Below are 27,720 nucleotides of genomic sequence, written 5' to 3' on the forward strand. Positions count from 1 at the left end.
CCAGGAAGAGTGCTGTTGGAGGGCGGGCTATAAGGCTGTATTTCCACAATCTTATTTTTACACTGTTTGTATGGCTGTAGCCATCTCTCGGTGGGCGGGATATCCAAGTGAGCGTAGTGCGCAGATTGCCGCATACATTGACCCCGTCACGGCGGCATGGGGATGCAGGATACCATACAACACCGGATCCCGGAGCTGTGCAGACTTTCACTTCTTTAGTTCGGACGGCTTCGCTGCGCATGCTCTCCTGATTAGTTTCTCGCTTTCTTGCGATTTCATCTCCTGTTCTGCGCATGCTCTGATTATTAGTGTCTCCCCTCCTGGTGATTAGTATCTCGCCTTGCGCATGCTCTGTGGATAAAGCTGGGCTGTTCTGAGCATGCTCCGGTCACGTAATTCGTGTCGGGGCTTCCGGTCACGTGATTGCTCTCTCGCCTCCTGGTCATGTGATCCGTGTCTCGCCTCTTGGTGATCAGTCTCTCGCCTCTTGGTGATTCCTGTCTCGCCTCCTGGTCATGTGATTAGTGTCTCGCCTCCCGGTCATGTGATTAGTGCCCCACATACTGTTCTACGCAGCCGCAGTGCAGCGCCGGCTCGGCGGATGCCTCTCGGGGGAGGAGGGTTTCCTGTCCCGCCTCTTACTCTCCACCATGGTTCTTCATCACCAGTGGAGAGCACCTCCATGACCCCCGAGATCCCAGGGAGAGATCGACCAACGATCATTCACTGGGGAGAAATACAAACAACATCAGGGGCACGAACCCCCTTAATATCACTGGGGAGAAACCCATCCGCAGCCAGTGGCGTGACATCCCTCCAAGGTCCCCCGAGAGCCCTGGGGGAGATGTCTGGACAGGGCCCAGATGAGGTGAGAGGCCTGTGGGGAGGTTTTCTGGGGGTCCGGGGCCATTGCTGCGACCTGGACCCATGCCATGATGGGGCCCCTTTAGCCATGCCTGGACTTTTAGCCAACCACTCCTTGGATTCTGGGAGTTTTAGTTTCACGTGTCCCATTATATATGGGTCTCCAAAAGCTAAACTTCCCAGCATGCACTGCACTGTTGGCTAAATAAACAGCACATCCTGGAGGTGACCTTTGTGACATGGGGCCAGTTGGCAGCAAATCAGCGCTTATTTTTATATTTCGCATTTACTGTAGAGAAACGAGAACCCATTCGGGGGTGTGCAGGGGTGAGGGGTGACCTGTGTAATAGGAGATCCAGTCAAGCAAAGAGATAGGGATTCCCATGTTGGTGAGGGTAAACTGTGTAATAGGAGGAGATCCTGTCAACTGCAGAGCTCTGGATACCCATGTTAGGGAGGGTGTACAGGGGCGAGGGGTGACCTGTGTAACAAGGGAGGTGATCCAGTCAAGTGCTGAGCTCAGGATGCCCATGTTAGGGAGGGTGTGCAGGGGCGAGGGGTGACCTGTGGAATCGGAGGCGATCCAGTCAAGTGCAGAGCTTTGGATTCCCATGTTAAGGAGGGTGTACAGGGGCGAGAGGTGACCTGTGTAACAAGGGAGGTGATCCAGTCAAGTGCGGAGCTCGGGATGCCCATGTTTGGGAGGGTGTGCAGGGGCGAGGGATGACCTGTGTAATAGGAGGAGATCCAGTCAACTGCAGAGCTCTGAATTCCCAAGTTAGGGAGGGTTTTCAGGGGTGAGAGGTGACCTGTGTAGTAGGACGAGATCCCTTCAAATGCAGAGCTCGGGATTCCCATGTTACTGAGGATGCCCAGGGGCTAGGGGTGAACTGTGTAACAAGGGAGAGGAATCTAATCAAATTCCCATGTTGGGGAGGGTGTGCAGGGGAGAGGTGTGACCTGTGGAATAGGAGGAGATCCAATCAAGTGCAGAGCTCTGGATTCCCATGCTAGGGAGGGTGTGCAGGGGCTAGGGGTGACCTATGGAATAGGAGGAGATCCAGTCCAGTGCAGAACTCTGGATTCCCATGTTGCGGAGTCTGTGCAGGGGTGACCTGTGTAATAGGAGGAGATCCAGCCAAGTGCAGAGCTCTGGATTTCCATGTTAGGGAGGGTGTGCAGAAGCAGGGTTGACTTGTGGAAAAGGAGGAGATCCAGTCAAGTGCAGAGCTCTGGATTCCCATGTTAGGAAGGGTATGCAGGGGCGAGGGGTGACCTGTGTAATAGGTGTATATCCAGTCAAGTGCAGAGCTCTGGGTTATGCAGGGAGGGTGTGCAGAGTTGAGTGGTGACCTGTGCAATAGGAGGAGATCCAGTAAAGTGCAGATCTATAGATTCCCATGTTAGGGGAGGTTTAAGGGGCCAGGGGTGTCCTGTGTAATAGGAGGAGATCCAGTCAAGTGTATAGCTATGGATTCCCATGTTAGGGAGGGTGTGCAGGGTGCCCTGTGTAATAGGAGGAGATCCAGTCAAGTGCAGATATATAGATTCCCATGTTAGGGGAGGTTTAAGGGGCCAGGGGTGTCCTGTGTAATAGGAGGAGATCCAGTCAAGTGTATAGCTCTGGATTCACATGTTAGGGAGGGTGTGAAGGAGGGAGGGGTGACCTGTGTAATATGAGGAGATCCAGTCAAGTGCAGAGCTCTGGATTTCCATTTTAGGGATGGTATGTAGGACAGAGGGTGACCTGTGTAATAGGAGGAGATCCAGTCAAGTGCAGAGCTCTGAATTCCCATGTTAGGGATGGTTTGCAGGGGCGAAGGGTGACCTGTGTAATAGAAGGAGATCCAGTGAAGTGCAGAGCTATGGATTTCCGTGTTGGGGAGGGTGTGCAGGGGGGAGGTGTGACACGTGGAATAGGAGGAGATCCAGTCAAGTGCAGAGCTCTGGATTTCCATTTTAGGGATGGTATGTAGGACAGAGGGGTGACCTGTGTAATAGGAGGAGATCCAGTCAAGTGCAGAGCTCTGGATTCCCTTGTTAGGGAGGGTGTGCTGGGGTGTCGGGTGACCTGTGTAATAGGACGAGATCCAGTCAAGGGCAGAGCTCTGGATTATGGAGGTAGGGTAAGCAAGGGTGAGGGATGACCTGTATAATGGGAAGAGATGCAGTCAAGTACAGAGCTCTGGATTCCCATGTTAGGGGGGGTGCGCAGTGGTGGGGGATGACCTGTGTAATAGGTGTAGGTCCAGCCAAGTGCAGAGCTCTGGATTATGGAGGGAGGGTGTGCAGAGGCGAGGGGTGACCTGTGCAATAGGAGGAGATCCTGTCAAATGCATAGCTCTGGATTCCCATGTTAGCGAGGGTGTGAAGGAGGGAGGGTTGTCCAACAGCATCGAAGTCAGCAGAGAGATCAAGGGGAGTATGGAGTTTTGAACAATTGTGAGAACACTGGAGCTGTGATTGCTATTTTCTCAGAGTGCTTTGTGCAAAAACCCAGATTGGAAGAGATGATATAGGGCCTCATCACGAGTCTGGCGGTAACCCTTAAATGCAGCGGTAGTGCTATTACCGCTGCATTTAAGGGTCCGCCAGATCATGGCTTTGGCGGATTTCCCCCCAGCTCTGAGCTGGGGAGAAATCTGCGGCAAAATTGCCGATTTTCGGTGCGATTACCGCCGGCGGGAAATCCGCCGGCGGTAATAGCGCAAATTTTCCCCATTGGGCCCAATGGTGAATGAGGAATTCCCGAATGGGCCTAATGGGGAATGGGCAATAACCCTTCTGCCAAACCCGTGATCTGGCGCTAATATCGCAGAGGGTTTTGGCGGTAGGGCTATTAGCACCGGTGCTAATAGCGCCGGTGTTACCGCCCAACTCGTGATGAGGCCCATAGTCTGGTAGACTTCAGATATGTAGTTATTTGGTTAAATAATGCGTGTTTTAGAATGTTAATATAGTGTTGGAGAAGGGAGATGGGCGATATTTGGCAGGGTTATTTGGAATGGCTGCCGATGTATTGCAGTTTTTAAATACTTCTCCGACAAACTTTGCCCAGCTTTCGGCCCTTTGTTTTAGGTCAAAGTTGGTAATGCCATCCGGCGAGCCGTTGCATTTTTTAATTTTACTAATGATGGTTTCTCTATCACTAGGAATCTGCCATTCGGCTTTTATTGCTGGCTGTGCGGGTGCCGAAGGATTCTTGGGAGCTCTGTACAGTTGCTCAAAGTGTTTAATCCACCTCAGTTCTCCCACTGCGTTGGTTACTAGCTGGTTGTCTCCTTGGTTTGGCGTTGACTAAAGACCAGAAGTCCCTCATTTTCTTGCTGCAGATTGTTCGCAGCATCATTTCTGCGTCGTCTGGATTTCTCTGCTGTTTGGTGGCTCTCAACCAGGATTGGTACTGTTTGACTGCTTTCGTTACTTCCTCTCCTTTTGTCTTGGAGCCTGATTTGTCTGCTTCTCTTTTTAATTTTCTAATGTACTTCCTTTTTTCCACCAGTTGTCTATTAAAGACATGAACTGTCAGAGTTAGACAGTTGAAGGATTTCTTTGCAGTGCTTTTGAAGACTGCCAGGGCTGTAGAATAATCAGCAATGTTCCTGGAGCCTGTGCTGTTCTGAATCGTGCGTGCTACGTAGTGGTGGTCAGTCAATAAGTCGAAAAAAAAGTCGAATTACCAAAATGTCGAAAAAAAAATGTCGAAAAAAAAAATCAAATGTTTTCTTTTTTTATTTATGGTTTTTTTGCGTTTAGTTAATAAAAAAAAAAAAACAGGGGTTGGGGGAACACCCCCATTTCGAACAAAAACCATACAAAATTAGACATTCGATTTTTTTTTTCTCAACCTTTTGTTTTCGAGATTATGACTTTCGACTTTTTTTATTTTGACTTTTTGACTATAAACCCTATGTAGTCTTGCGTCAGTGCATTGATTGCGAAATTCGGGAGACGAAGGCGGGTGCCGTAGCCGTTAACATCTAAGGTGATGTTCATTAACTGTTTTTCCACACTGCTTGTGTGCCACTCATAGGACAGTAGGTTGTGGTCACTGTCGGCTGTCCTTGTCACTTTGAAACAGATGAAGAATTTCAGCAGGCTTTTGGACACGTAGATTTAATCTATAGCTGCCTCTTCCCCGTTTCTCTCCCAAGTTGGGATATGACTGAGCTTTGTATCGGTTATAAGATGCAAGTTGTGCAGATCTCTTGATTCCATTAATTTGGACCACAACGCGGCCCCGCCTCCTGAAATTGCCTGACGAGTAAGTAAATCGTCATTCAAATCCCCTGCGATCATTATGTGTCTGACGTCTTTCTCAATTAAAGCCGAGTCGATTGTCGATTCCAGCTCCATCAAGAATCTCTCGTTTGGTATTCGCAGGGGGTTCCAGTAGATATTTAAGAGTAAGATCTTCTCTTGGGACTTTCTCTTGGTACTAGGAAAGGGGGTGGACCAGCCGATGATGGATGCCAGATTAATTCGGTACCTTTGATAACTTTTGTCAGAGTCAGCGTGCTGCCTGATTTTATCGCCGTTATTAATCCCGAGCGCGGTCTTCCTTCGGGGCCCTTGTGGGCAGGGGAGTGGGCCCGCTCGAATCCATCCAGAGAGGGTTTTCGAATGAGCCAAGTCTCTTGTAAACATAGTACGTTAAAGTTAGATAGGGGGACGTCGGATTTTGTAGTCAAGTGAGAGAATATATATAAAATAAATGAATAACCTATTCAACAGGTGCATTCATAGATGATCATAAATGAATAACCTATTCAGCCGGTGCATTCATAAATGATCATAAATGAATACCCTATTCAGCAGATGCATTCATGAATGATCATAAATGAAGAACCTATTCAGCAGGTGCATTCATACATGATCATAAATGAATAACCTATTCAGCAGATGCATTCATAACTGATCATGAATGAATAACCTATTCAGCAGGTGCATTCATAAATGAATAACCTATTCAGCAGGTGCATTCATAAATGATCATAAATGAATAACCTATTCAACAGGTGCATTTCATAAATAAAAAATCTATTCAGCAGGTGCATTCATGAATGATCATAAATGAATAACCTATTCAGCAGGTGCATTCATAAATGAATAGCCTATACACCACATGAATGATCATGAATTATTAATCTATCTGCAGGTGCATCTATAAATGATCATAAATGAATGAACTATTCAGCTGGTGTATTTATAAATTAATAACCTATTCAGCAGGTGCATTCATGAATGATCATAAATGAATAACCTATTCAGCAGGTGCATTCATAAATTAATAATCTATTCAGCAGGTGCATTCATAAATGATCATAAATGAATAATCTATTCAGCGGGTGTATTTATAAATGATCATAATTGAATGATCTATTCAGCAGGTGCATTCATAAATGAATAACCTATTCAGCAGGTGCATTCATAAATTAATAATCTATTCAGCAGGTGCTTTCATAAATGATCATTAATGAATAACCTATTCAGCAGGTGCATTCATAAATGATCATAACCAAATAACCTATTCAGCAGGTGCATTCATAAATTAATAATCTATTCAGCAGGTGCATTCATAAATGATCATAAATGAATAATCTATTCAGCAGGTGCATTCATAAATGATCATAACCAAATAACCTATTCAGCAGGTGCATTCATAAATTAATAATCTATTCAGCAGGTGCATTCATAAATGATCATAAATGAATAGCCTATTCAGCAGGTGTATTCATAAATGATCATAAATGAATAATCTATTCAGCTGGTGTATTTATAAATGATCATAATTGAATGATCTATTCAGCAGGTGCATTCATAAATGAATAACCTATTCAGCAGGTGCATTCATAAATTAATAATCTATTCAGCAGGTGCTTTCATAAATGATCATAAATGAATAACCTATTCAGCAGGTGCATTCATAAATTAATAATCTATTCAGCAGGTGCATTCATAAATGATCATAAATGAATAATCTATTCAGCTGGTGTATTTATAAATGATCATAATTGAATGATCTATTCAGCAGGTGCATTCATAAATGATCATAACCAAATAACCTATTCAGCAGGTGCATTCATAAATGATCATAAATGAATAACCTATTCAGCAGGTGCATTCATAAATTAATAATCTATTCAGCAGGTGCATTCATAAATGATCATAATTGAATGATCTATTCAGCAGGTGTATTTATAAATGATCATAAATGAATAACCTATTCAGCAGGTGCATTCATAAATGAATAATCTATTCAGCGAGTGTATTTATAAATGATCATAATTGAATGATTTATTCAGCAGGTGCATTCATAAATGAATAACCTATTCAGCAGGTGCATTCATAAATTAATAATCTATTCAGCAGGTGCTTTCATAAATGATCATTAATGAATAACCTATTCAGCAGGTGCATTCATAAATTAATAATCTATTCAGCAGGTGCATTCATAAATGATCATAAATGAATAATCTATTCAGCTGGTGTATTTATAAATGATCATAATTGAATGATCTATTCAGCAGGTGCATTCATAAATGAATAACCTATTCAGCAGGTGCATTCATAAATTAATAATCTATTCAGCAGGTGCTTTCATAAATGATCATAAACGAATAACCTATTCAGCAGGTGCATTCATAAATTAATAATCTATTCAGCTGGTGTATTTATAAATGATCATAATTGAATGATTTATTCAGCAGGTGCATTCATAAATGAATAACCTATTCAGCAGGTGCATTCATAAATTAATAATCTATTCAGCAGGTGCTTTCATAAATGATCATTAATGAATAACCTATTCAGCAGGTGCATTCATAAATGATCATAACCAAATAACCTATTCAGCAGGTGCATTCATAAATGAATAATCTATTCAGCTGGTGTATTTATAAATGATCATAATTGAATAACCTATTCAGCAGGTGCATTCATAAATGATCATAACCAAATAACCTATTCAGCAGGTGCATTCATAAATTAATAATCTATTCAGCAGGTGCATTCATAAATGATCATAAACGAATAACCTATTCAGCAGGTGCATTCATAAATGAATAATCTATTCAGCTGGTGTATTTATAAATGATCATAATTGAATGATCTATTCAGCAGGTGCATTCATAAATGAATAACCTATTCAGCAGGTGCATTCATAAATTAATAATCTATTCAGCAGGTGCATTCATAAATGATCATAACCAAATAACCTATTCAGCAGGTGCATTCATAAATTAATAATCTATTCAGCAGGTGCATTCATAAATGATCATAAACGAATAACCTATTCAGCAGGTGCATTCATAAAGAAATAACCTATTCAGCAGGTGCATTCATAAATGATCATAAACAAATAGCCTATTCAGCAGGTGCATTTAGAAATGATCATAAATGAATAATCTATTCAGCTGGTGTATTTATAAATGATCATAATTGAATGATCTATTCAGCAGGTGCATTCATAAATGAATAACCTATTCAGCAGGTGCATTCATAAATTAATAATCTATTCAGCAGGTGCTTTCATAAATGATCATAAATGAATAACCTATTCAGCAGGTGCATTCATACATGATCATAAATGAATAACCTATTCAGCAGGTGCATTCATAAAGAAATAACCTATTCAGCAGGTGCATTTAGAAATGATCATAAATGAATAGCCTATTCAGTAGGTGCATTCATCAATGATCATAAATGAATAGCCTATTCAGCAGGTGCATTCATAAATGATCATAAATGAATAATCTATTCAGCTGGTGTATTTATAAATGATCATAATTGAATGATCTATTCAGCAGGTGCATTCATAAATGAATAACCTATTCAGCAGGTGCATTCATAAATTAATAATCTATTCAGCAGGTGCTTTCATAAATGATCATAAATGAATAACCTATTCAGCAGGTGCATTCATAAATTAATCTATTGAGCAGGTGCTTTCATAAATGATCATTAATGAATAACCTATTCAGCTGGTGTATTTATAAATGATCATAATTGAATGATCTATTCAGCAGGTGCATTCATAAATTAATAATCTATTCAGCAGGTGCTTTCATAAATGATCATTAATGAATAACCTATTCAGCTGGTGTATTTATAAATTATCATAATTGAATGATCTATTCAGCAGGTGCATTCATACATGAATAACCTATCCAGCAGGTGCATTCATTAATGATCATACATGAATAACCTATTCAGCAGGTGCTTTCATAAATTAATAACCTATTCAGCAGGTGCATTCATAAATGAATAATCTATTCAGCAGGTTTGTGGCCTGTGTAGCTATATTTCCTTGTTTCAGACATTTTTGTTGAGGTTTATTTAGACTTTTTTGCAATCAGAAATCTGTAAATATGGAATTCTGTTAAAACGACATTCTACTGCAGAGGAGATGCTTACCCAGTCCCTGTGGTGTAGCCTGTAGAGGACATGCTTACCTAGTCCCTATAGTGCAGCCTGCAGGGGAGATGCTTACCCGGTCCCTGTAGTGTAGCGTGTAGAGGACATGCCTACCCAGTCCCTATAGTGCAGCCTGTAGAGGACATGCTTACCCAGTCCCTATAGTGAAGCCTGCAGAGGACATTTTTACACAGCTCATGTGGTGCAGCCTGTAGAGGGGGTGCTTACCCAGTCCCTATAGTGAAGCCTGTAGAGGATCTGCTTACCAAGTCCCTATAGCACAGCCTGCAGAGGCCATGCTTGCCCAGTCCCTATAGTGCAGTCTGCAGAGGAGATACGTACCCGGTCCCTGTAGTGTAGTGTGTAGAGGACATGCCTACCCAGTCCCTATAGTGCAGCCTGTAGAGGACATGCTTACCCAGTCCCTATAGTGCAGACTGTAGAGGACATGCTTACCCAGTCCCTATAGTGCAGTCTGCAGAGGCGATACTTACCCGGTCCCTGTAGTGTAGCGTGTAGAGGACATGCCTACCCAGTCCCTATAGTGCAGCCTGTAGAGGACATGCTTACCCAGTCCCTATAGTGAAGCCTGCAGAGGACATTTTTACACAGCTCATGTGGTGCAGCCTGTAGAGGGGGTGCTTACCCAGTCCCTATAGTGAAGCCTGTAGAGGATCTGCTTACCAAGTCCCTATAGCACAGCCTGCAGAGGCCATGCTTGCCCAGTCCCTATAGTGCAGTCTGCAGAGGAGATACGTACCCGGTCCCTGTAGTGTAGTGTGTAGAGGACATGCCTACCCAGTCCCTATAGTGCAGCCTGTAGAGGACATGCTTACCCAGTCCCTATAGTGCAGTCTGCAGAGGACTTGCTTACCCAGTCCCTATAGTGAAGCCTGCAGAGGACATTTTTACACAGCTCCTGTGGTGCAGCCTGTAGAGGGGGTGCTTACCCAGTCCCTATAGTGAAGCTTGTAGAGGATCTGCTTACCCAGTCCCTATAGTGCAGGCAGAGGCCATGCTTGCCCAGTCCCTATAGTGCAGCCTGCAGAGGCCATGCTTGCCCAGTCCCTATAGTGCAGCCTGCAGAGGAAATGCTTACCCTGTCCCTATAGTGCAGCTTGCAGAGGACAGGCTTACCTCGTCCCTATAGTGCAGTCTGCAGAGGCCATGCTTGCCCAGTCGTTATAATGCAGCCTGTGGAGGACATGCTTGCCCAGTCCCTATAGTGCAGCCTGCAGAGGACATGCTTAACCAGTCCCTATAGTGCAGTCTGCAGAGGCCATGCTTGCCCAGCCCCTATAGTGCAGTCTGCAGAGGCCATGCTTACCCAGGCCCTATAGTGCAGCCTGTAGATGAGATGCTTGCCCAGTCCGTATGGTGCAGTCAGCAGAGGCCATGCTTACCCAGTCCCTATAGTGTAACCTGTAGAGGACATGCTTACTTAGTCCTTATAGTGCAGTCCTCAGAATAGATGCTTGCATAGAAACCCTGTACTGTAGTACAGCACGCAGGTGAAAATAGTTGTTCACCCTCAAACAATAATGAGTGTAATCTGCAGGCTGGATGCTCACGGGCTACTGTGCGAGTGAAAGACCATTGACTTTACTGCTGTGTGTTGGTGAAACAGCATCCATCTGTCATGAGGAACCCTTTGGGAACAATGGCCCTCATTACAAGTTTGCCGGTCTGGAAACAACGGTGCCAGTAAGCTTAACGGCACCGTTGTTTCCGGACCAGCAAACTACGAGTCTGCGGGCGGGTTTCCTTCCCACCCACCAGGTCTGCCATGGCGGGCGGAACGGCACCCGCCCATAGATTTTCACTGAAACTCTGGCACTGTTAACGGTGCCAGTGTTTCAGTGGTCCCTGTTAGGCGGAATTGCATGCAGTACCCTTTGGGACCACTACATGCATTTAAGACTACAAGTGACAGTACAGTTTGACCTTTGGTACAAGCCTGTACTACACAGTATTATGGTAGCAGCGGCTGAGCAGCCAGACTTATCTCAAGAGTAAAGTGAGCGGTACAAGGGGTTACACAAGGGACCAACGCTTGCAGTGATTCAAATAACCAGTTATTCAAGGTTTCTTGGTAAAAGAATATACATTTATTTACACAGTCATTTGGAAAACATCACACTAGCAAGAGCAGCTCAATATCATATACTAATACACTTCAAATACACAACCCATAAGTTCTTGAACAAGTTCTGCTCCCCTGAAGTGGGAGCAAAATGGCACTTCAATTACTTTTAAAAGGAGTAAAAAGACAAGGTTAAAAGAAATCAAGGCACAAATACTTTCATAGGCAGGGCAAAGGGTTTCAGTTAACTACAACCAGCAATTCAATTCAATAGGCCTGGGCCAAAGTCAATGGTTCAGAGTCTTGTATAGGATAGCACAGTTCTGGTAGTAAACAGTTAAGTCTTTGCCACAGATCTTAGAAGAATTTGGTCAGACGAAAAGTTAGATGTTGGTTTAGGGAAGGACAAGCCTTCAAAGTCGGGAAAGTTTCACAAACTTTCACAGCGGGCAAAAAGATTTCCTGACTGCATTTGCACAGTACCTTTAAAGTGAAGAAGAGCTGTAGCTGAGGCATTTGTTCCTGGCAGTTCCTGCAGATCTCGCTGTTCCTGAGCTTCAGTTGTGGGGACAAGAAGGAGGATGTCGGTAGGTTCCTGCACTGCCCAGGGAAGAGGCCACAAGCTTGGATAAACATTGGTTTAAGGTGTGAGTGCCTTGAAGACCACGAACTGGTATCCTTTCCACTGGCTATCTGGTTTTCCACAGCACTGTGCAGAAAATTCTACCACTATGCAGACGGTGTCCAGGCGGCTTACGTGTTGGTTGTTCCCACCAAACTCAAGGGAAGAAGTTAACCTTGAAGGGCTTCTCTGTTGATGGAGTTTCAGGTGATTCAGACTTGCAGCAGGGCTTCACCGGTGGACCAGGAGTTGCAGCAGTCGTCTTCCTTCAGCTCCTCTTCGGTTCTTTCGTTCCAGTGGTTGACTCTGTTTTCCAAGTCCCAGAAGCCTGCTTTTAAACAGTTTTCCCCCATTCATTCCAGCCTGGCTGTCACTCACACAGCAGGGTGGCTGTCCTTGCCGGACAGCCAGCCGGCCAATCACACCAGAGTGCATTCAGGTCTGCTAGGAGACTAAGCACAGGGAGTTTCTGGCACCTCCCTCACATCCTGTCCAACCCAGACACTCAGGCGCCAGAGGAGGGCTTCAGCACTGAAGCCTGCTAAAGGCCAACGAACAAAGGGACCAAACCTGGCTTGGTGCGCAGAGTTGGACACTAGAAGGACCTTTCCAAAAAGAAATGGCAAATAAGAAGAGCTACCGGTGTTCACGGTCGAAAAAATCATGGTAGTTTGTTTAAAACCATTGCCACCAGCCATTTTAAGTAGGAAAGGGTAACATCTGACTGTTACATGAGTGTTTAGACCCAGGGGATGCTAGGCAACCCCTCCAGCACTCTATAGTAAGATAGCGTGTGCTGGGTCTGTAAATTTAAAGAGACTAGCAAAGTCAATTTAACTTTACATGCTTTGGGTGACAGTAGTCAGTCCCAGAGAAGGTATTTAACCCTTGGGGAGTTTAAAAGACACCCCTGTGCCACTGCACTGAAGGTGCTGTGTGACACATAAGAAAAAGATGATGCCTTTGGTGTTTGTTTAAAAACCCCATAACCAAAGAACACAAAAGTAAAACATACACCAAAATACATGGAAGAGTGGGAAAAAAGGCTCACACTCATCTCAGGTAAAAAATAAAATTCTAGAAATCCAGCAAAGTTGCTGGGGTTCTCAAAAGGCAAGGGAAATTAGCATATTTTGTGAATTCACCCTAACAGTCCCCACTCTCATAGAGTCCTGTAGGACTCTATGGGAATGGGGAACAACATAGTTACCGGCGCCTGACTTACTGGCAGCCGGTGTTGTAATACCCCGGTGTTACCGGCAAGCCAGGCGCCAGTAACTGTTTACCAGTCCGGCGGCAGCCTGACGGATTTACCGGCACGGCTACCGCCGGACTCATAATGAGGGCCAATCACTTGAGCTACCAATGAGGCAGTGATTACAAACACTCTTTCACACATACACATCTTTCAGCAGGTGTGGATTCTTGTCACAGACATGAATCCGGAGAGTGGTAACAAAGAAGGTGTCCTGTCTGTAGCATTGGTTGCTTCAGCATTTAGGCGAGCTGTGGGGCCCATTCATGGAAATCCTGGTCACTGTGGGCTTTTGATGCACCAATTCTTCAGTTTGTCTGGCAGCAGCGTCTCAGCCCATCAGACACCTTCACCTTGTCTTCTGAGGACTTGCAGAAAAGAAACACAATCCTGCAGTAAGGAAAATATGAAAGGGCACAGTGTAAAGTCTTCTCATGCTGGAATGACAGGCGTTGGGCTCACTTGGGAACAATATGGACGGTGTCATGGCTTTTTCATCAGCTGCAAGACATGCACAGTTTACTCTGCTTTTCCTGATGCTTCCTGCAGCACGAGGGGACCTTTCCAGGAAAGCTCTTTTGATTGGTCCTGCAGCTGAACTGGGAACAGGCATGCGTTCTCTGCCCTGCCCTGAACACTGCTGTGCCCACTGTGAAACCATGTGCGCAGCTTCTCCTGGCGGGAGCTGCAGGAAATTGTTTTCCTTTCCCTCTGTCACCCTCTTCTGCCTTTACCCCAGGGACCACTAGACAAAACGGGGAACTTCACAAGCAACCGCTGTGTGCTGCCTGCATAAATGATATGCAAGGAAAACATAAATAGGGCGCATGAACGTGATTTAATTGCATAAAATGAGCCAATACACACCTTATCTGGAGGACTGCCCTTAACTAATGAAATCCCCAAACAGAGACACAAATATTTTATAAAATACAAAATGTCTCTATGCAAAATTCTACATGTAAATCATTGTTGTATTCTCCTACCAAGTATTTCTGTCCTTTCACTTTCCTGGTTGGTGAAGGTTTAGAAAGGTTTATTTTATTATAATTATTGAGAATTGGATTGTGTAAAACGAGAATGAACAGTTATGCGTTAGATCATTTGATTTTTAGTTTGTATTTTGACATGAAATAATACAAGGGGCCTTTTCTTTTTTCAACAGAGAGTGAGCAGCTATCAGAAGATCCATGCTGGCGAGAAGTCCTACGAGTGCATGGAGCGTGATAAGCACTTTCATCATGCAGCACACCTGACAAGGCATCAGACCTCCCACGCAGAGGAAAGACAGTACCAGTGTACAGAGTGTGAGAAAAGCTTCAGTCGGAGCTCAGATCTGTACAGGCATCAGAGGATCCACACTGGGGAGCGACCCTACCAGTGCTCAGAGTGTGAGAAAAGCTTCACTGCAAAGACAAATCTGTTCCAGCATCAGGCGATCCATACTGGGGAGCGACCATACCATTGTACAGAGTGTGAGAAAAGCTTCATTGCAAAGTCAAATCTGTACCAGCATCAGAAGACCCATACTGGGGTGCGACCATACCAGTGTACACAGTGTGAGAAAAGCTTCAGTCAGAGCTCAAATCTGTACAGGCATCAGACAATCCATACTGGGGAGCGGCCATACCAGTGTACAGAGTGTGAAAAAAGCTTCAGTCGGAAATTCGGTCTGTATCAGCACCAGAATATCCATACTGGTGAGCGACCGTACCAGTGTACAGAGTGTGAGAAAAGCTTCACTAAGAAGTCACATCTGTACCAGCATCAGAGGAGCCATACTGGGGTGCGCCCGTACCAGTGTACAGAGTGTGCGAAAAACTTCACTCAGAGCTCAGATCTGCGCACTCATCAGACGATCCATACTGGGCTGCGACCATACCAGTGTACAGAGTGTGATAAAAGTTTTACTTGTATCTCACATCTGTACCAACATCAGAAGATCCATACTGGGGTGCGGCCACACCAGTGTATGCAGTGTGAGAAAAGCTTCAGCCAGAGCTCAAATCTGTACAGGCATCAGAAGATCCATACTGGGGTGCGACCACACCAGTGTACAGAGTGTGAGAAAAGCTTCAGTCATAAGTCATCCCTGTACAGGCATCAGAAGATCCATACTGGAGAGCGACCACACCAGTGTACAGAGCATGAGAAAAGCTTCACCCAGAGTTTGTTGAACATGGCTTCTTGAATGGTTCTCTCAGAATTTTGAATAGTTCATGTGTGTCCTGCTCTGCATTGTAAATTCTAGTATCATACATTGGTTTTGTATGCTTCTGTACAAAATGGCTATGATATGATATGGCATTTATAACACACCTATACACAAGTGTTTCAAGGCACGACGGGGCAAGGGAGGGGAACAGAAGGATGACAAAGACAACAATCTTACTAGGCCAACTGACATTGAGATTGTGCAAGTGCAGGGGAGACGGGAGGAGAAAAGTGCCAGGGAAAGGGGAGGAAGGGCAAGTGCCAGACACAGGATCAAAACAACAAGTAGTGCGACCAGCAGGTGGCAAGTGCGAGGGTTAAAAGTGCAGACAACAGTTGTCTAATAAGTGCATGTAAGGGGACTGTATGGTTTGCAGATACAGTCCCAAGTGCAGGGCTTACCAGGGGGCAGGGCAGTTGTGCAACTGGGCGGGCAGGAGACCTGGGCCGAGTTCAGAGGGTAGCGAGGTGACCAGTGCAGTAACAGACAGGAGAGCAGCAGGGGAGAGGAAGAGAGAAGGCAGAAGCAAAGAGGAAAGTCTTGAGGTGCTTCTGGAACCGGAGATGGTACTGCCCAAGTTTCAGAGAGGCAGGGAGGCTGTTCCAGAGGGAGGCACCAGCTGAAGAAAGAGATCTTTCCCCAACTCGTTGCTTGGAGAAGCAAATGATCCTCATGGAGTTGGAGGCGGAGGAGCGAAGAGCTCAAGTAGGAAGATATTTCCGAAGAGAGATTTGGAGCTATTGTGATCCCAGGCCCCAGAAGGCCTTGTGGACAATGCAGAGAGTCTTGAACTTGATATTTGCAGCTACTGGGAGCCAATGGAGAGATTTCAGGGCTGGAGAGATACAATTCCTGGGCTTGAGGCCAAGGACAAGTCTCGCAGTATATACCTCCTTATTCTCGCTATGATAGGTATGGTTCCAGATCTTAAAGCATTTATATTTCTCAATCATTAACCTCTGCAGTTCAGGAGAATAACATGTATTCACTTTTTTACATGGTACATGTCTGGTGTTCAATAGAACAATACTATCAATGGCTTTAGTAGTAGTCTTTTGATATAAACTTGCTACTTCCGTGGCTGAGTCCAGAATTGCTATATTCCTGGCTAATGGTGCAATGAAGACTTCAATAGCTTCAGGGGAAAGTTTCCCTAAGCTCCTGGAGGTAATCCATGTACTACTCTTCAGTAAGCGCCTTGCTTTCTCAGGGAGCAGTAGGTCAAACTCAGCAAAGAAATGATCCGACCATGGCCAAGGAGATATTATAGGATTACTCAAAAGTATATTACAAGTAGTTACCCAGTCCAGGGTATGACGCTTAACGCGAGTTGCTTTGTTAACCAGCAGACTGAATCCTAGTTCCTATAGCAAAGCTTCCAAAGCAACAGAATCTGAGTAATTTCCTAGCCACATGTTCAAATCCCCCATGAGTAAAAATGTGGCATTTAATTTGAGTATGGGTAGTACTGCAGACACCAATTGGTTAGTAAAATCCGGCATCGAGGTTGGGGGTCTATAACCAGTGCCCGATGCATTGCAGTATTAGCATCTATGATAACTTCAATGTGCAATGTCTTGCAACCTTCTGCTCCGGCAATATCTACTTCCCAGGCCTCTAGGTCTGTCTTCTAGATCACTGCTACTCCCCCGCCTTCACCATTCAATCTGTTTACTCTGGACAAGTTGTATGGAGCTGAAATGGCCCACGACAAAGCAGGACCCGCTGCCTCATGCTGCCAGCTTTAGAGATATGGTCTGCCGTATCTGTTGCAAGTTTGAACAGAGACCTCGTATTCAAAAGTACGATATTCAGTTCTTCTGCCCCTGGAGTAACTGCAGTCCCTATAGAGTTCATCATTCCCTCAGGCCTCTGCCTATCATGGTCTGGTTCCTTCGGCCTGCTGCTGTCAAACATCACTGTGGTCGGCTCAACAAGGAGCTTATCTCCACACAAGTCTGTCGGAGCAGTTTGATCATTTATAGAGATGGCGGGGGTATTCAGACTCTCCAATGCACGGGGTTCCAGTGTTTCTGACCCCCGAGCTCCAGCCTCAACAGTATGCAAACGAAGACAGTGACTATCTAAGATTGTAATATAGGGGTGTCAAGATGTCTCACTGCTATTGCTCCTCTTTGTGACTCTATAGGCATTGGGACATTTCCACTCCCCATAATATTATACTTGAAACAGGAGTCTTGATAGTACCCTGACCAATTCTCTTTAAATCGTTTGGCCCGTGTACTTCACTACTATGTCTGCATAGTGTGTAGTTATCATTTTAGTACTCTGATTGTTATTAATCATTTTGGGCCTCATTACACGGTAGGCGGTGAGCCATGGCGCTATTAGCGCCATGGCTCTTGCCGGTAAAATACCGGCACCGCCTTGGTGGAAAGGGGATTTACCGCCCCATTCCAAGGTTGGAGGGGCAGTAAATCCCCCTTCCACCATTGCCCTTCCCCATTCCCATTTCTGCCCCATAGGGCTCTATGGGAAGGGGGAAGGCGCTAATTATGGCACCGCAATTTTGCGGTGCCGTAATTAGCTCCGAGGTCCCTTTGCGGGTTGGATTTTAACGCCTGCAAAAAGCAGGCGTTAAATCCCCCAACCCGCAAAGGGACCTCGTAGTAAGGCGGTAAGAATTTACCGGTACCGGTATTTTACCGGTACCGGTAAATCCTTACCGCCATCCGTGTAATGTGCCCTTTGACTCTTGCAGTACGTATTGCTTCTAATGGATGTATCGTGCTAATTACAAAGTAATAACAGCGTACCGTGACTTAACGAGATTGCTTAACGAGACTAGCGGAAACACGGACAGCACAGACTGATTTTTCCCCTGAAACAATGGTGCTGATGCGCCTGAAAAGGATTATGTAACACGCAGAACTACAAAAAGCAAGGGAATTGTAGTTCTTATCGCATTACCAAACATAGCAGAGCAGGGGGCAGGTATATTTCAAATTAGGCAATTTTATGAACCAAACAAGTCAGAACAGACTCTTAAAAAGCTATCGGCGCCTGACTTCCCGGTGCCACCGGGAGATTACAAGTCTGGCAGCCCGGGAAGTCAGGCGCTGGTAAAATTTAAATCCCCATGCCCATAGAGTCCAACAGGACTCTATGGGAGTGGTGACTCAGAATAACGGTGCCGGCGCTTCCGTGAAGGGTCTGCCTACTGCGGCCGCTGTGCCCAGCAGGGTTAGACCTGTCCAGCACAGTGGCCATGGCAGGCAAACACGTAGTTTGCCGGTCCGGAAACAATGGTGCTGGTGAACTTACCGACACCCTTGTTTCGGGACCAGCAAACTTGTAATGAGGACCTATGTGGTGAAAAAGAGAAATAAACACAAGGTTCACAATGCATCTAACAATTCTAAAAGCACGTTAAATATCACACAATAATCAGAACAGGTTTAAAAAGTGTCAAAGCAGTCAGTAAGTGTGGCGAGTACAAGGCAATTCTTGGCCTCCCTTGGCCCTCCTCCTATCCACACCTGCGAGGCTAATAACCTCTGGGTCATCTTTGACTCCACACTTTCCTTCTCTGCCCACATCTCTGAGGTCTCAAAAAAGTCAAACTTCCTACTGCACCTCCTCAGAGGCACTCTGCCTTTCCTCTCTTTCCCCCAGAAGCTCACTGTCCCCCAAGCTCTGGTTCTCTCTAGGTTGGACTATTGTAACAGCCTCTTTCTAAATCTACCTGCCTCTACTCTCTGCCCTCTGCAACTCATCCAGAACAGGACTGCAAGACTTGACCTTGGCCTCAAGCCCTGGGATCGTATCTCTCCAGCTCTGAAATCTCTCCACTGGCTCCCAGTGGATGCAAGGATTACATTCAAAACCCTGTGCATTGTCCACAAGGCTTTCTGGGGCCTGGGTCCAAAATACCTTCAGCTATCGCTCCGCAAATACCGCCCCTCTTGAGCTCTTCGCTCCTCTACCTTTACCTCCCTCAGGGTCAGTTGTTTCTCAAATAAAGATGCTGGGGGTAGTTCTCTGTCTTCGGCCTCTGGAATAGCCTCCCTGCCACTCTAAAACCTGATGAGAGCCATCTCCGGTACCCTAAGCACCACAAGACCTTCCTCTTTGCTTCTGCCTTCGCCCCCCTAGCCTCTGCTGATTCTGCTCTCTCTTGGCACTGTGCACTCGGCCACCCTCTGTCCCCTGGGCCCAGGTACCTGCTCACCCTGCCATCCTCCTGCACTGCCTTCTGACCTCCCCTTGCACTGGGGACTATACCTGTATCCATATAGTCCCCAACATCCCCCATTTTCTTCTTTTTCTGCACTTATCAAACTTACCCAGTCTGCTGCCATTAACACAGCACTTGCCACTTGCCGGCTGCACTACCAATGTTTATTGCCCCCATCATCTATTTATTTTTATTTATTATTATTTATTTGTTCTACTCCGCTCTGCACTTTCCACTCTCTCTTCCATGCACTTTTCCCCTCCCCCTCTCCCATGCACTTGCGCATTCTCAATGTCACTGGGCCTAGTAAGATCGTTGTTGTGTTCTCCCGTGTTCCCCTTTCTTGCCTTGTCGCACTCTGAAACACTTGTGTATGAGCGCTATGCAAATAACATATATATCAATCTATTTATAACCGGCACCGCCCGGCTTGCCCCTGACGCGCATGTTGATCTAAGGACCAATCAAATACATTAATGGGCAGACATCCTCACAGTTACTGTAAATACACCCTGGAAATGATGGACTCTGGCCAAAAGAACACAAATAGCTCCTGGAATGAGTGAAACAGCCCAGAAACTAATGAGTTAAAGACCAGAAAACACATTTTAAAAGGAAAAATAAGGCCCTGGCAACAAACACAGACTATTGATTTGTCTGTTCATTTTTGATTATTGACTCTCACATGGGCTTCCACTACCTGCAGCGCAACTGCATGGGCTCCTGTGCAACCCGGGCATTCTGCAGATGATCCCCGGCAAGTTTCGAGCAGTGGCGGCTGGTGATTATTCTAATTGAAGCGGCATAAACATTGCTCATGAATGCAAATGAACGACTGAGCATAGCGTGGTAGCCTCATCAAACCAAGGGGAGTTTGGGAAGAATCCTTCCCCATAGAATTTCTTTTCAAATAATGGATTCACATGGTGCATTTTACAGCAGACTTTCTGTGAAAAATGGCACCGTTGACAATAACATTTGTAGGGTAGCAAATGGACAAAATCAAATTGATGCCAGGCCACCAACAGTGCACAGGAGCCTTTTCCAACACATTTTGATGTGGAGCTGATTTTCTCCCTTACTTGCTTCGCAGTCCCTTGCAATGCACAGGAAAGCACAGGTGCACCACTTCATAGTTTTAGGCCCACATTCCCCAGACTGCATGTCCATTGGCTCTATGCAAGGCTGGGGAAGCAAAACACACGGCTGGGGTTCTGTATGCCATATAATATAACAGTTTGCTGTTCAGGAACTTCAAATGTGGTTTACATTGTGCACAATCTTACCATGTCACATCTCAGGTTGGCCTGTTATATATATTTACCAACCAGACCTAAGGAAATATGTGTTCAAGTTCATAAGCAGCAGACTGGGTTCAATTCCTAGCTTCATCCCTTCACTTAGGTACACAACCTTGGTGTCAGGGTCATTTTTGATAACTGTGGGCCTCATTACGAGGTGTGCGGTAAGGGATTACCGTCACCGGTAATCCCTTACCGCCCTACTACGAGGTCCCTTAAACCAGGCGTTATGGAAGGGAGCCGTTAAGGGACTTCAGAGCTAATAACGGTACTGCAATTTGCGGTACCGGTATTGGAGGTAGTCATGGCGCTAAAAGCGCCATGACTACCTCCAACCTCGTAATGAGGCCCTGTGTCTTGTAAGCCAAAATGACGAGTCCATAGAAGTGATGCACTTTGCAGTGTGTTCCTTTGAATATACTATCTTAATCCTATTGAGACAGATTATAGTGTTGCTCCATATATAATATAAACAGTGACCATTAGTTCCTGTGCCTATCAAAAAGATGTCTCTTTGCGTACCAATGGCAAAATATGTAAATGTAACTGTAATGTAATTCTCGCGTTCCAAGAAACAATGGCCTCTTCCCATTTTGAACTTAGAGGTTACTTGACCTTTACTACTGTGATACAAGCTGACTCAGGTCGACCAAGCAGTGGATTAGCTATTGCAATTGATAGGAATCTAAAAATTGCAACGCAACTAGTCCTTTCATCTGATGGCCACCTAGCTGTATGTATTAATTCATTTGAAGAGAAATCGTCACTTCTATATGCTAATTTGTACTGGAATCCAGCTAAGTACAATTTGGAGGAATTTCAGCAAAATGTATCAGATCTATTGGAGAAATTGGTTCTTTCGTGCCCTGACTGTCCATTATTGTAGGGGGAGATTTTAATTGTGACTGCTCTGAGGGTTTTAAGTTTAACTCAAGTACTATGTCTTTCCCTGCAACTTCTTTAAGTGGTCAAACAGATAGGGGTTGGGACCAGTTTCTCTCTGAATGGGATCTACAGCAATTGGAGGTGACCATCAGAGCTGATTTCCACAAACATACATAGCATAGGGGCAACCTCTATTCTAGAATGGATTATTTGTATGTATCTTCATCTGTTAAGGTGAATTGTGGACCCATGAATCATGGGGAGCTGAGCTTGGGAGACCATCTGATGTTGGAGTTGATTTTTGCTGTTAGAGCGCCAGTGTTTGAAATTAATCCATCACTCGCTTTTCTTTCATTTGATCGACCGGGAATGTCATTGAAATGGAATCAAAGATGAAGTGATAAATGTAGGGCAGGGGTAGAGTCAACTGGGGTGTTGCCTACTGAAGATCCGTCTTCCTCGGGTAGGGCCGCTATTTTATCTGAGATTGTGCTGCTTTGTCTAAAGTGGACTGGCGGCTCAACTATGGCTGCACCTGAGAAACCAGCTCTACATGCATTGGATGGTAAAGTGGCTGCCTCCAAACGATAAAAAAAATAGGAAAATTAGAAATCTGCAGAATCAAAGTCTTTTACAGGTGCACTATGCTAAAGAAAAGAAACGTATTTGTCAGATTCATAAAAACCTTTTTAAGCCCTTGAGAATAGATATTCATAGATGGGATAATCAGATAATGCTTAAACATCTTTGCAATAATAAAACAGGGGTACCATGGAGTCTCTGGTTTCTGAGGACGCATGGGTTGAGTTTTTTACTGACAAATATAAATTGCTGCAAGCATTTGCTGATGTGTTGGATGCATGTGAGGGCACTTTTATACAGGGTCCGTGTCCTTGGCAGGAGGAGGCTATTATATGGCCCATATCTAAATTTAATCCATCTAGAGCGGTGGCCCGGATGGTTTTCCATCATTTGTTCTGAATATCGACCCACTCCTTTGGGCGTCATTGCTGAAAATGAAATTTGACGTTATATTTATATCCAACTGTATTAGAATATCATGGACTCAATCCCTTATAATCCCTATTTTTAAACAAGGTGATCCCTGCTTGCTTCCAATTATAGGCCCATAGCTCTTACCAATGACTCTTCTAAGCTTTTTGCACTTTTGGTTCTTAGGGACTTAGAAATTGTTATGCAACAGTCAGCCCTCCTGTCACGCTTCCAAGTGGACTTTCAGAAAAAAGATGGGGACTCCCTTAAATACTAACATGTTGGCTAATTTTTTTAAAATAATCTTAAGCATAGTAATCGGGTCCAAATTATATGGCATCTCTTGATATTTCATCTGCCTTTGTGAGATCAGATCCGCACTGTGGAATAAACTAGTGAGGTATTGAATCCCCCTCAAATTAGTACAGCTTGTGGCAGCATTACATCGCAATACCTCATTTAAAATTCAGATCACTCTTCAAGCGGCTCTTAGGAGATCTATTGCCTTGTTCACGGGGGTTAAGCAAGGTTGTATTTTGGCATCCAATTTGTTTAACTTGTACCTTAGTGATATTCCTGACCTGTGGAGTGCTTTTAGCAAAACACCAGTGAGATTGGGCAGGCTAAGACTGCATTGGTGGGCTTTCGCCGATGATCTTATCTTTTTTGATAGGACGGATTTGGGGCTGCAAGCCAAATTAAATCTCTTTTTGCAATTTGCAGTAGCTAATAACTTGCAAGCTAATGCCAACAACTCCAAAATTGTACTTTTTTCAAAATCCTATAAAATCAAAACAATGGGCCTCATTACAAATCGGCCGGTATGGAAACAACGGTGGCGGTAAACCCGCCGCCACCGTTGTTTCCATGCCGGGCGATCACATCTCCTGCAGGCGGGAGGTGATGTTCCCGCCAGGTCTGACCTGGCAGGTTTAACACTGCTCACCTGCAGGCGGACGAGGAGACACCGGCAGCATTACGAGATGGTGCCGGTGTTTCCATGATCCCCATTCCCATTGAGTCCCATAGGACTCAATGGGAATGGGGATTAACACCATTCCGCCTCAGTGATTCGTGGGAAACCGGGTTGTAATGCCCCGGTAATTCCAGGAATCATGGAGGCGGAATGGTAATACGAATCCGGCGGTAACCAGGTGGTTTTACCGCCTTGGTTACCGCCGGACTCGTAATGAGGCCCAATGTATTGAACAATGGGTACACAGAAAATTGAATGAGTTTTGGATATAATTAATCATTCTTCCTTATTAGATGCATTTCGAGCGCTTTTAACACCCATGAAATGCCTATATGCTAGGCTGTGTCAATGCTCATTGCTGCCACTCCTGCCTACTCTTTGATGGAGATTGAGCTTATCCTACTCTATGGATTAGATTTGTGTTTATTAGATTTGGGTGATTACATGAATTGTTTGCAGGGACAGGTCTGGAAAGAGGTGCTCGGTTTTTCTAGTTCTATGCCAAATGCCATTATCAGGCATGAGTTGGCACTAATCTCCCCACGTACCAGATACCGATGGAGATAGTTCTTACATTTTGCAAAATGTCTAAACCCACCTTGTAATTCACTATATGTGGACTTGGACCTAATGTTGGTGGAATCCTCCTCTTATTCCGTCGATTTGTATGGGCAGAGGATGTGTTCTCTTCTGTGTGATATTGACTCGAGTGAAGAGGAACTCCTCCACCCTCCCTGTAGTGTAAAAAAGAAACGTTTCAGCCATGATTGGCTCTCTACAGTTGAAATAATAGAGCCTACAGTTTATATAGGGAATATGCCCAATTCCCTATGGAAGAGGGATCATCTTTGTGCATATATAAAACGTTTTCCATACAACAAAGCACACACACTTTATATGCGCTGAAAGTAAGCGTCCCCCAATGAGGTAGAAAACCCCCCTTGGTGAGAGGCAATACAGGACGCACCCCAGGAGGGAATGAGACCACGACCAAGTGCGGGTGAAGTTAAAAGGTTTTTATTTAAATCAAATAGGGAATGCAAAGGACTCTGCAAACTCTGAGAGCCCTCTGTCTGACAATAGCAAAGACAGTCAGTTATATTACAAATACACGTCATGCATGAGGTAAGCTATAGGGGCCACAGAGTCTTGGGGATTGAATGGCGATGTCTAGCTAGGTCCACGTGGTGGCATCACAACGTGCTTGGGTCAGCTGGGCTCATCGGGGTGGAGCTCGTGAGCGCTGGCGGTCAGTGAAGATTTACCACAATAGTTCTAGAAACTTGCCCTTGTGGCCTTTCAAACCCATTCATCACATTCACTTGTACCAAGTTGTTATTTAAAACTTCTAACACATTGACCTAATGCCTGTGTGGGGACACAGGAAAACAATATGCTATACAAGGCTGTTTCTATACATCATCATAAAATTGTCAGTAGCAGGGGGTCTAGTCTCGTGGGACCAGGTGTCTTATCAGGGGGCATGGATTTGGCTGTCTTCATCATTTTACTCTGTTTGATGCAGTAAAGGATGACTCCGAGGGATGTTTGCACAAGGACTGATAACTGCCTTTGTGGTCTTTTGGATTTGGTGTGAACTGGGATACCATTGGGTCAGTGGGGGCACCAAGCTGGCACCTCAAAGGCGGTGGGATTTATGGCCAGGTAGCTCATAATTCATTTGGCCTGGCCATGGCGGTCTATGCCATGGGGGAGGTAAATACTTGAAGTGGGTCCAGCAGGAATGTGGGGAGGTGAGGCTGTGCTGCTCGCTCATCAGCGAGCCCCTGTGGGCCTTGGCGGGAGGAGGTGGAGATGGCCTTGTAGTTCTAAGCAACTTTCTATTCACGGTGCTGGACTCTACCATTTGGGAGGGGACGAATGCTAAAGCCAGGAGTGTTAGGGAAAGTACATATGTTTTGCTGTTTACATGGTCTATATTACTAAGTTCATAACGATAACAATATCACATACAATTCATAACATTGGTCGATGTTAATACGTGCTATTCATGAGAGAGGTGGACGAATAAAACATGAGGTAGTAGAAGATTGAGTCATACGTTCAAGAGCATAAGAGCAGCAAATCAATGTGGTGCTTCACTTATACTACAATCTGCTTCAATACCCTACGTGGCTTACATGTAATATGTCATCTTTTGTTACATCATACACAAGCATGAATATATCGAGTAGTTGAACACTGGGCCTTAGAACATGGGGGGGGGGATCTTGAAGTTATCCGAGGTCACTTTGCTTTACTATAAGTAGTCTGCACTGCATATTTACCATACATTACTGCACATTCTTTAGTAACAAGGATTAGGCTGAGAAACTCGAGGGCTTGGTATGTATGGTCAACGCTTCATCTGGGGAACTGGGCAGGGGAGTCAGGTACACCATATATTATTCGTACAGGGGTTAGGTGCGGGGTCGGGTGCATTTGGGAGGGAGGGAGTTTGTTCTTTTCTAGACTCCAACTACAAGTCCGGTCACTTCTAGGGCAATGATGTATTGCGGAAGGTAAATGATACAGTGTTTGTTTTGTTACTTGTTCGTGTCTAGTTGCTCGTGAGAACGGGCTTTCAGCGGATTTGCCATGGGGTGGAGGTTGGGGGAAGCGCAGGCCTCTCCATGTGCTGTCAAGTCGGGGTCAAGCTGCAGCTCGGTACACCAGCTATTTTGCATGGGCTTGGGTTCAGCATGCTTAAAATGGAGTCCTCTTTATTACAAAATGGTGTCTAGGTTATGCCAGGCTACTGGCCGTGCAGCCTCACATGTCGATCTGCAGCCGCCCTGCCTCCCGGCCCCAGGTGCGTGCTGCCGACGAGTCATGAGCCTCATGTAGGTGGACAATGCAGGGGAGGGGGGCCTCACAGACCCATCCTTCCATACTCGAGTGAGGAGGAACTCCTCCACCGTCCCTGTAGTGTAAAATAGAAACGTTTCAGTCATGATTGGCTCTGTACAGTTACAATAATAGAGCCTAGAGTTTATATAGCGAATATGCCCAATTCCCTATGGAAGAGGGATCATCTTTGTGCATATATAAAACTTTTTTCATACAACAAAGCACACACACTTTATATGCGCTTTCGGTTCAATCAATTCGCAACCAGGGAACGAACCAAGTATTGGGCTTCCTTTAAGGCATCAGGTCTAACCACAAATTATTGTTTCTGCAATAATATTGAACACCTGGAAACCCTAAGACACTGGGTAAATGGCTGTCCCCACTTAAGATCTACTAGGCTTGGATTGTTCAAGGCTGAGGTACACCTTGACCCTGAGCATACCCAAAATCTCTTTTGGTCTGGACTTAAGCAGGGCGAGAATGTTGCTTTGATTTTTATCTCTAGATAACTTTTTAACCATCATTGCATCGCACATTGTAGGGCTGTGAATGTTCCCATTGAGTATGAATTGTTATATTGTTTTGCTTTTAGTTGGTATAATGAATTGTTTTGTATATTTGTACTTTTTAGGGATGTGTTCTGTGTTTTTTGTCTGTAAAATTGTAAGATTCGATTATGTGAGATGAATTGAAGTAACTTTTAATAACACTGTTTCAGATTGTCTTTTTGTATATGTTCTTAAATATGTGATGTATTTTTTGTAAAGGTTTAAAAGTGTCACTTCCAGCAAATTTAAGCAAATTAGGGGGCTTTGCACGTTGTTTGCAACACAAGGCTTTGCAAACTCAAGAACCAGCCGTGGTGTGGGGTGTGCTCTAAAAAGCCAGGATGGGAAAGAGGTAGGGAAATGTAACAGAGTGTGCTAGACAGACTACATGTACAGGTGTTTCCCCCGCGTATTTACATCACATGTATTTAGAATTGAATGTTAATAAGAGCATGTTCCGGGAGGGATATAACCTAATTTGCATTACCCATGTCCCACTGCCCCCAAATACA

The 27,720-nt window shown here is 44.8% G+C and overlaps 1 protein-coding gene across 1 annotated transcript; it reads left to right on the plus strand.

The window, feature by feature from the left end:
* The first annotated feature begins 647 nt into the window (after positions 1-647).
* Positions 648-27,428, plus strand: LOC138489423 (zinc finger protein 551-like). The gene is made up of 2 exons (XM_069617141.1): positions 648-868; positions 14,405-27,428. Exons 1-2 carry the CDS (start codon positions 683-685, stop codon positions 15,428-15,430), a joined length of 1,212 nt encoding a protein of 403 aa, XP_069473242.1. The 5' UTR covers positions 648-682; the 3' UTR covers positions 15,431-27,428.
* Positions 27,429-27,720: the final 292 nt, after the last annotated feature.

The sequence above is a fragment of the Ambystoma mexicanum genome, chromosome 9, assembly GCF_040938575.1.
Source record: "Ambystoma mexicanum isolate Mex_15411 chromosome 9, UKY_AmexF1_1, whole genome shotgun sequence".
Classification (NCBI taxonomy): Eukaryota; Metazoa; Chordata; class Amphibia; order Caudata; family Ambystomatidae; genus Ambystoma; species Ambystoma mexicanum.